Below are 10919 nucleotides of genomic sequence, written 5' to 3'. Positions count from 1 at the left end.
CTGGGAGGAATCAAATGGACAGGGTGTCAGAGGAGTAGTCACTGCAATGAGATCAGAGCATTTCAGCCAGTTACTGAAGCAAGGAGCCTCTGGGAATCCCTGGGGAGGCATTGGATTGAGGGTTACCACTCTGGAGATGGCTTTGCTGAACAAAGAAGGCAATTGCTGTGTGTGCTGTAAGAGTGTAACACTGGTGTTCACTAAGTTTCATAGCGTGGGAGGCTGACCCAAACATACAGCTATTAGTAGGTGGTATTTAAGGGTTTGCTTCATTACAGGCGTAGGGTTAATTGCCAAGAACATGTGCTCCCCCAGATGTCAGGTTAGTGGTCCCAAATGGTTCCATGGGAATTCCCTGCACTAAAGACAAAGCCCAGCTGGCAACAAAAACACTGACGAAAGAAAGAGAGAAAGAGAGAAAGAGAGAAAGAGAGAAAGAGAGAAAGAGAGAAAAAGAGAGAAAGAAAGAGAGAAAGAAAGAAAGAGAGAAAGAAAGAGAGAAAGAAAGAGAGAAAGAGAGAAAGAGAGAGAGAGAGAGAGAGAAAGAGAGAAAGAGAGAAAGAGAGAAAGAGAGAAAGAGAGAAAGAGAGAGAGAAAGAGAGAGAGAAAGAGAGAGAGAAAGAGAGAGAGAGAGAAAGAAAGAAAGAAAGAAAGAAAGAAAGAAAGAAAGAAAGAAAGAAAGAAAGAAAGAAAGAAAGAAGGAAAGAAGGAAAGAAAGAAAGAAAATGAATACAACAAAGCAAAACCAAGTAGCCTTTGTCTATTCTTTCTGTTAACAAAAGAAGGGATAATAAAGATACCCACAGAGAACACCAATACGGCATAAAGAGTGAAGTTCAGTGCTGTCTGCCTCATTAGTCACATTGATTCATTATCCTGAAGAGTGCCTCTGTGTGTGTGATGCAGATGGAGCACTATGCAGCACTGTGCCAATTGTGGCAGCTTCATGTTTTGTTACTGCCCAGAAGGGGAAACTGAGAGAAAGAGAGAGAAGAGATTAGACTGCCACAGCAGAACAAATGGTCATTAACTGCATTCTCCAGGCTCAAGTTCTGTTACCTAGGGGGGAACCCAACATTGGACTACACTAGTGAATCTCAAGGCACAAAATGTTCTTTGGTGGCAGAAGTGTATCCTTATATGGAGAGAGTGGTGCGGAAGTACATTTTCCACAATACATATAGGGGGACCTTGTCAAGAGATCACAACAAAAGGGAATAATACATTATCAAAACAAGAGCAATGCTCACAACCCTGTCATGATTCAGCCACCTTTTGTAAATACTTAATCCAATTTCTCTGTCTGCTGTATCTTACCCTTTTGCTGCCCTTTTGTCTGTGGTTTTTCTAACATGAACAAGGAAGTCAAAGTTGAGGATGTGGGAGCCACAGATGATTTTAATTTATATATAAAATAAGGGAACTCTTAACATCTTCAGGCATTTAAAAATCTAATGTATTTGAAGGGAATCTTTGTGGTTTTCATTGTTTCTATTGGCATGGAAATGAAAGAATAGTACATTACTGAAGTTCCAGTTTTGAGAGAGACCTCAATATAGCCTACTCAGAATAGAGAAGAACATTAAAAGTTACCCTTAGACCGTAAGGACACGTATTTACAATATTTTTCTTAACTTTTGAGGTCCAAGTAGCTGAAGTAGAATCTGCCTAAGCTCTTTGATCATTTACAAAGTTTTAACCTATTGCCTTGGTACAAAGTTTTAACCTATTGCCTTGGTTTAGCTTTTAATTAAAGTTAATTAAATTCATGGCAGTCATTGCTTTACTGATAGGTTAGTGTTTTATTACCTGATGAAAAACACCTGTGAAGAACAACTCTTACTTTGTGTACTTCTTTTTTAGTAACTATGAGGACTTACAAGTTTTGGTCTTAATACTTCTTTTTGGTCTTAGTACTTCCTTAGTACTTCCTTTGTATAATAACAATAGGCATTTTGAAGTAAGTGTCTTACCTTCGGCAGCCCTGCCGTACAGTGTCTCCAAAATGGGTTAGGTGATTTTCACTAGAAGAATTTCCTTTTTTTTTTCTTCTTACGTTACAGACAGCATTGGACCGATGATGCCTACAGCCAGCTTACATTGCAGTGTCCCCTCACAAAGCTTACATTTTTGTTGGTTTGGTTTGTTTCTTGGCCAAGAGAACATCTGAACTACCTCTGAGTCATCATTTACTCCGAGTTTAAGTAGACTCTCTTGAAATCCCTATTTCCCTTTTGGGTGGGATCTATTTCAGATGACTTTGGAACTGTAGAAGTTGGTTGATCTGAACTTGAGGCTCCCTCTGTAGACAATGGGAGGGAGCGAGCCAATTCCATACTTCTAATAGTAGATTAAATGCTATTTTGAGTGGCAAACTTCTCTTACTTGTCTGTAAAGGGGCATCAGAGTGACTTCTTCAGACTTAAGCATATCATGTTTTACATGTTTAATGCTATGAATTGAGCATCCTGAGAGAGTTGATGATCATTGTTAAACAAGAGAGTGTGAAAAATAGCTGAAAACATCAAAAGATGTGTGATTCAAGTGATATAACTATGGGAGAGAAAGCTTTGTTTTAGCCCTACCTTAACCACTGATCTAGTCTGCTGTCTTTGTCTATTTGGACTGGATGCTTTTAGGGACTGTAGCTGACATTTCATTCATTTCTAGCTAATTATTTTGAATCTTCAGTCTTACCTACTTTTTAACTTTGAATCCTCCCCTCCCCTCTCCCCCCTCCTTTCCCTCCCCTCCTTTCCCTCCCCTCCCCTCTCCCCCCTCCTTTCCCTCCCCCTTCCCTTCCCTTCCCTTCCCTTCCCTTCCCTTCCCTTCCCTTCCCTTCCCTTCCCTTCCCTTCCCTTCCCTTCCCTTCCCTTCCCTTCCCTTCCCTTCCCTTCCCTTCCCTTCCCTTCCCTTCCCTTCCCTTCCCTTCCCTTCCCTTCCCTTCCCTTCCCTTCCCTTCCCTTCCCTTCCCTTCCCTTCCCTTCCCTTCCCTTCCCTTCCCTTCCCTTCCCTTCCCTTCCCTTCCCTTCCCTTCCCTTCCCTTCCCTTCCCTTCCCTTCCCTTCCCTTCCCTTCCCTTCCCTTCCCTTCCCTTCCCTTCCCTTCCCTTCCCTTCCCTTCCCTTCCCTTCCCTTCCCTTCCCTGATTCATTCAAATAACTTTGAGAAAAAGGACTGCTGTTACAAAAAGACACTATGAAGACCTCTATATTTAGGCACTTAAGAACTAAGCACATTATGAACATTAATGTAATAGATTGCATAGAGGGCTGAACCACAGAGGGATAGGCCGTAGACCAAGGGATATCTGTGTGTATATATCAAAAGGCTGGAAAGGTGGTGATGATTAATGAGAATGTTTTGGAAACTGTGACACCTGACCATGACATAAATGGTATAGAATAAGAGGTGGATATTGCCCTGGTTTTGGCTAGGACAGAGTTAATTTTCTTCATAGTGGCTGCTATGGTGCCATGTTTTGGATGTAGGAGGAAAATAATGCTGGTAAGACACTGGTGTTTCAGTTGTGGCTAAGCAGTTCTTACCCTAAGCCAAGGGCTTTTCAGCTTCTCATACTGCCCTGGTAGTGAGGAAGTTTAGAATCCACAAGAAATTGTGAGGGGACGCAGCCAGGACAGCTGACCCAAACTGAGCAGAGGAGTGTTCCATACCATATGACACCACACTGAGCAATAAAACTGCAGGGAGTTGACCAAGGGGGCTACCATTATCTGGGGACAGGTTTGGCATGAGTTGGGTGTTAGCGAGAAACTGTGTTGCATATCACTTGTTTTTTGTATTCTTCCCCCTCTCCCCCATTTTCTTTCCTATTAAACTGTCTTTATCTCAACCCATGAGTTTTATCTGTGTGGTACTTAGCTGCTGGCTGGGTTAAACCACAGCACACTGGCTGTCCAGGTCTCCAAGTACCCAGCGAAAAATCCTAAAATCTGAATAAGTCTGTGATGAACCTTTGCCTCTTCTGTGATGGATCACAGTTGCATAAACTAAATTAAACTAAACTAAATTGCGGTAAATACCTGTATATTAAATGAGTAAGACTTTCCCATTCTTATGCAATAGCTTTGTTCTCTGTTCATCACTCCTTAATTTCCTGGACAACTATATTATTCTGATAACGATAAATTACCAATATTTCACGCAATGCATTGATCTGAACAAAGAATATTTCTTAAAAGAAAGTTTGGAGATTTTGAAAATTTTGAAATAGAAAATGATTTCAAAAGCAATCAAAAATATTTTCATGCTTATTGTCAAGTCTTATGTTCTGCATTTTTTCACCTGATCACAAATAGTCCACATGAAAAGAAAATCAAAATGAAAACAAAGAAACAAACAAAAAATAAATCTGGAACAACCATATATAAGTTCCCTAGAATTTTTTAAAAATAGAAACTTAAAAAATAACTGGACCCTTAGTAAAATGAACTACTGTAATGGACAAGGGATGTTTTCATTGGTTTAATTCGTGTTGTTGATTTTCTGTTTTCATACAGGTTCATTGCTTTATTAGTCTACAACCGCTTTGATTTCCTAGCAGCTGTTACCTTCAGAGACAGCATCTTAGTCTTGCATCAATTGTTATTTAAATTTCTTTCTATGATTCTATGATTCTTCTTCTAAAGCAAAAATCAGTTATTAACACATTATCTAACTTCGCTTTTACATTTCTCTGTAAAAGAAAACAACCATCTAAGAAAGGAATGACAGTTGTGAATTTCTCATTCTGAGAAAGACATTGTTGAGAAATTTCTTGATGGCATTCTTCATCTCTGTGTTCCTTAATGTGTAGATTATGGGATTCAGCACTGGGGTGATGATAGTATAAAGAGACGACATGGCTTTGTCCGCCACAAACTTTTTGAATGGCCATGCATAGATGAAGATGCAGGGTACAAAATGGATGCTCACCACTGCAACTTGGGCTCCACAAGTGGAAAAGGCTTTGTGCTTCCCTTGTGTGATATGTGCCCTGATTTTGACCAAGATGACAACATGTGACACAATCAGGACAATAAATATGAGGATCATAAGCAGTCCGCTGTTGGAAACCATGAGCAACTCAACCGCATAGGTATCTGTACAGGCTAGTTTGATTACCTGTGGGAAATCACAGTAGAAATTGTCTAGTAAATTTGGTCCACAGAATGGCAACTGAATGATCAGTGCTACCTGCACAATAGAATGAACAAATCCCCCTATCCATGCTCCTGCAACCAGGCCAAGGCAAACATTGTGATTCATGATATTTAAGTACTGCAAAGGTTTATGAACAGCCACATACCGATCCAGAGTCATCACTGTGAGGAGGAAAACCACAGCACCTCCTGTGAAATGGAAGAAGAAAATCTGTGCAATGCATCCTCCAAAACTAATGGACTTATACTCAGACAGGAAGTCCCATAGCATCTTGGGCAGAGTCACTGAGGATTCGCTGAGGTCTATGAGGGCTAAATTTCCTAGAAAAAAGTACATAGGCTTGTGAAGCTCTTGATCTATGATTACTGTGGTGATGATGGTGACATTTCCAAGCCAAGTCATTGTGTAAATTATGAGGAAAGTTGCAAAAAGTACATACTGTAACATGGCACTTTCAGTAAAACCAACAAAGAAAATATTTTTCACAGTGGTGGTGCAATTCTCCAGCTCCATTACTACCCTATAGGATGCAACCAACAGAGACAAGATTAGGTGAAGTAGTTATTATTCATAAATATACTTGCTAAGAGTAGTCTATTAGCTACTCTATTGTTCTGCCTCAAATGTGATAGGCCATTGTATTTCTTTAGCTTTTCTTGCACTGCAGTTTTAATCTCTAGAAGTCCTCTTCCTACAAAGTCTTCCAGTACATCCTTGAAAATGATCAGCCATAGGATTCATGTCATTTGACTCTAAATGCAGGTTTCAATTCGGAATTTTGGCACCTAAATTTGCATATCTGCATTTTATCCATCTTCATGTAAACTACACTTCTAAGCTTTTGCTATAGTTAAAGTAGGTGGGCATGATTTGACTAAATGTAAGTGCTCAGTGTCATTTTAGATATCCCTAGGTAATCCAGATATAATCACAGAACTGGGAGATGTGACATAGTATCTATGTAAAACCTTGGCATCATGCTGTTCTAGAGACAGCTGCTGTGTATCACCAGGAGATCTCATATAGCATAGATATATGTGTTTAGTCAGCTGAATTCCATCGTTGGGCTTTGGTCAGTAAATTCAAACAAAAACTAGAGTATCAAAATACTCTTCGTAAAAGAAAACTTATTCCTTCAGCTGTCCATGTTCCAAATGTTCAGTCTATGTGTGGGATTCAAGTTGAATTTCCACAGATGTGTCCTCCTTCCTTCTTTCCCTCCTTTCCTCCTTCATTCCTTTTTTCCTTCCTCCCTCCCTTCCTTCCTCCCTCCCTTCCTTCCTCCCTTCTTCCCTTCCTCCCTTTTTCCCTTCCTCCCTTCTTCATCTTCCTCATTTATTCCCTCATTCTAATGACTCTGCACGCAACTGCAGACCTGCTGTATTTATTTCCCATATTGCAATATAGCTACTTTTTTAATCACACCAAGAAGACCTCAGAAAAGTTAGAGAAATACTTTGATCCTTGTTTGCATGTCAATAGGCAGGGAAAATGACATACCTAGCAGATTCTGGAGTTTCTTCTTCTCCAAAAGTGGCCTGAATCCTTGTCTGTGGTATGGATGATGAAGAGCTGTGATGGGAAACTTCTTGGAATAGCTAGCTTTGAAATCAGCAAAGATGACGTGAGGTATGGATTCTTCAGATACACAAGAGCCAGTTGTATTCTAAAGATGTCTGTTATTCCTTGTGCAGTTTGGTGGAGGCTCAAGCTTCCTGCTAGTGGGTAAAAAGATTGTTGCAGATAACACTTCACTTTCATGTGACATACACTAAAATAAAAAAAATAATAATAAATATCTTCAGGGGCTTTAAAAATATTGTAGAATCTGCAAGGTATGTGTTCTCAGTGTTACTCGTACCTTTTGGAAAACCAGAAGTGTTTCTTCAGTCTGCATGCTCAGTATAAAAGAGCTAGTCTATCCAAATTGTCTATCCAAATTTTGATAGTTGCAATTTATAAGATTCATCTTAGCTAGTTGTCTACACTGATTTCACACTAAACACAACGAAACAATTCTTTTCACAGCACAGCTTTAAAAAGACCTTTTAGGTGTTTACCCCAAAGTAAACGAAATCAAGTTCAGTAGTATTGCTTTCTCCTTAGACTATACAATGTCTTAATGTCTATCTCCGATGAGTTTCTGAATAATTTCAGCTAAGGGCTTGTCAATGATTGCAGCACTGCAACAGGTAGTTGCTTAGTAAAACTGTCATAATTGAGTATGTGATTGGCTGGTTTAACGCATGAGTGAAGGGGGTGTATTCCACATAAATTTAAGCATTTAGACACTTTAATTAGGAGTGAGCAAGCGTGCAAGCATGCAAGCAAACAAATAAGATTTTTTTTTTTTCCAGGCAATGAGATCTGCTAGGTAGCATAATGTAGACAGATAGGATAATAGGATTCATCTCACTTAAACATAGCTGCCTAAAATTTAATTGACTAAGTCTACACATATCATCCAGTTCCTATCTGTAAGCAGTGGGACAAGATAGTTATCTATAAGCAGAATTTATCTCATTAGAGTTGTCCCAAACTGGTCAGATGAATCACCACAGCTGCTGATACAATTTCAAAAGGGGAGTAATATCCATTTACCAGAAAAGGAGTAAGGGAGCTGGTGCTCATATTTTTCCAGGCCTAGTCTAGGAGACAAGCTATTCTTTGTCTAGTGTACGGGAATGGAAAGGGTTGTTTCTATTGTTACTTCACCGCCTTGATTTTTTTTAAATTTTTGCCTCCTTAGGAAATATCTTCACTTTGCCAATTAAGTTACCTGTACAATTTGCCCTCGGTACCTCCTGTGATTACTCATCCGGGATTACTCTTGCTTCAAATCCAACCTCTTCAGGATGTTCTGAAGACTGGTGCAGTTCTGAGGAGAGCTCACTCCATTTTCTGTTTTCTATTGGCAGTAAGGTTGACACCACATAAACTTTGACTTTTTTTCACCAGAAATAATCTGTAAAGCTATCCTGGCTTTTGCTGCACTCTCAAACATTCCTAGATGACCTTACCTTATTGCATGTAACAATGGCACTTTGGCATTCATGTTTCAAACCTTCTTCTGGGTAATGGTTCAGGCACTTCAGCATGTAATAATAACAATTACATTTTAAGATGCTTTATTGGTCTCTGAGAGAGGTCTAGCTTAACTGATCGTAACATAAACACAGCCAGTCTTAAGCAGTGAGCTTGAGCTGCAATGCAAGATGTTTTTTAGAAGGGAAAAAAAATAACTCCATAGGACACCTCTTTGTATTACAGATAAATACATCATGTTAGCAATGAAGATGAGGCTGATGCAGCTTCATGTCTCCAGGACCAGCCAGAACCAAGGCTGAACATCTATCTCCAGTTGGCACACACACACAGAGCAAACCTACACACCATATGTATGTACAAATATACATACATGGCTAGAACACAGAGCAGCCTTGAAAAAGGAAGGAAGGAAGGAAGGAAGGAAGGAAGGAAGGAAGGAAGGAAGGAAGGAAGGAAGGAAGGAAGGAAGGAAGGAAGGAAGGAAGGAAGGAAGGAAGGAAGGAAGGAAGGAAGGAAGGAAGGAAGGAAGGAAGGAAGGAAGGAAGGAAGGAAGGAAGGAAGGAAGGAAGGAAGGAAGGAAGGAAGGAAGGAAGGAAGGAAGGAAGGAAGGAAGGAAGGAAGGAAGGAAGGAAGGAAGGAAGGAAGGAAAGAAGGAAGGAAGGAAGGAAGGAAGGAAGGAAGAATTGGATGAGGAACACTGACAGAATGAAATGCAAACTCTGCTGACTGGCCTACAAAACATTAATTTTTTAGTTTGCTTTTTAAAGAGAAAGGTAACATAAGCCATCTCAGGGTACATTGTTTGCCTGACTTCAGAATCTTCACAACAACTAACTAATGACAAAATGGTTAATTATATTTAGCATTTTTTTGTTGTTGTTGTTTCGATGTGCCCAGGGAAATTAACTTCCCTGTGCAACATTGGAAGCCTAATTAAAACGCTGGAGAAACAAAGTTAAGGAAACTTCATTTAAGCTTCAGCTAACTTTGCTTCTGAAAGCTGATCTACTTTTACCTCTATGAAATGAGTTAGAAATTTTGATTTTTTTAATTTTATTTCCAAAACGGGCAAGGTAAGATCTAAAGTGACTTTTTGTTTTATTTTGTAAAAAGATTATTTACTCTAATACAGTAACACTAGAGTGATCAGCCTGAATCACTTCAACGGAACATGCCTTTCAAATGGCTACAGATTTTACTTTTGCCTCTTTTAAAGATGATTCAGATTGTGCTCCAAGATGAAATAAACATTCAAAATAATTCATCCATTAATTCTAAACATTGTTTATATGAGCCCACCCATTAGACTCTACCAGCAATATATCATGTTCCCTGAACTCACCTCTCCTGCTCCTTGTTTCTATATGCCACATGTGCATGAAACAAACCCCAAATGAATAGCTCACACAAACAGGAACTTATGTGGTTGATAGTGAGATTGGTCTTCAGCTAGCGTAAATCAGAATTTCACCTCTAATAATAAATACTGGTTTTTTGTGTCTAAGAAACACAGCTATTGATTTTGCTACAGTCTACCTCACTCACACATGCCATCCTGTCTCCTTCATAAAGAACAGACGTTCTGGTCAAATTGTGCCATTTAGTAGATCATAGCTTCACAGGATGTAGCCAAAATAGACCTAGGCAGCAGCTTATGGTTGGATTCATGTCTCTAACTCCCATACATGAACTATTGATTCCAACATGTCCAAATGATGGTTTTTTGTTTGTTTGTTTGTTTCCTTCTTTTTCATTTCTTTTTGAATGCCAACTCATTGGCATTAATAACCTGGAAAGATGGAGAGGAACACAAGGTGGATGTATTGTCTGTCCAACTTTAGAAGTATGAAGAAAGCCTCTCTTCCGCTCTATGGGCCTGTGTCTCAGCTGTGAGGAAACTTTCCCAAGAGGTCCAGCAAATCAAAGAGTTATGCCCTAATCCTTATCTATATGAACCAGTGTCTCACCTGTTAGGAGCAAGTGCTCCTCTGCCCAAGAGAGGACATAGCGGGTACACACCATGTGCCATGCTGTGGTTTTACCTGTGCAACCACAGGGAAGACATGAGGAAGTGGAATGGAAAATCTACCTCAACACTAACACATAGATACACAAATTACAAGGAAAAACAATGGAAAAAGGGACTGAAAAAGGGACTGCTAAGAAAATGACTGCTCCAGTATCCAGTGAGCAGATCTCCAGAACAGATGAGTTGAGTTTACTCCTGGCTTCAATGAAGGGACATTTGATCCACATTTACATGACGTGAGTAATGAATTTCAACACAGTGACCACAACCGATTGGAAGGGCCCTGCCTCCAGCCAGGCAGAGGAAAGGAGCAATCAGGTTTATTGGACTGTGTGGATACAAAGGCTTGGCACATCAGACCCACAGAAGTATTAGGCTCTAGTGGACACTAATACACGGTGTAACTTAATGCCATCAAGTTAGAAAGGGGCAGAACCCATCTTTGTTACTGGAGTGACAGGGACAGCTGGTTGCATTGGAGGCTGAGGTGAGTCTAACAGGAATTGAGTGGCAAAAGCACTTGGTGACAAGTCTGGAGGCTCTGGTGCATCTTTGTCATAGACTACCTCATGGTATGGTATTTTAAGGATGCCAAAGGGTACTAGTGGGCTTTTGGCATAGCTGCCTTGGAGACAGAGGAAATTAAACAGCTGTCTACCTTGCCCAGTTTCTCAGAAGACC

General features: G+C 40.0%; 1 protein-coding gene across 1 annotated transcript; it reads right to left on the bottom strand.

The window, feature by feature from the left end:
* Window positions 1–4714: 4714 nt before the first annotated feature.
* LOC113840030 (olfactory receptor 4D1-like) lies at window positions 4715–5674 on the bottom strand. The gene has a single exon (XM_027445815.2). It carries the CDS (start codon window positions 5672–5674, stop codon window positions 4715–4717), a length of 960 nt encoding a protein of 319 aa, XP_027301616.2.
* Between the last annotated feature and the right edge of the window lie 5245 nt (window positions 5675–10919).

This window comes from Anas platyrhynchos, chromosome 28 (genome assembly GCF_047663525.1).
Source record: "Anas platyrhynchos isolate ZD024472 breed Pekin duck chromosome 28, IASCAAS_PekinDuck_T2T, whole genome shotgun sequence".
Classification (NCBI taxonomy): domain Eukaryota; kingdom Metazoa; phylum Chordata; class Aves; order Anseriformes; family Anatidae; genus Anas; species Anas platyrhynchos.
This window is presented reverse-complemented; position numbering and strand designations above follow the sequence as displayed.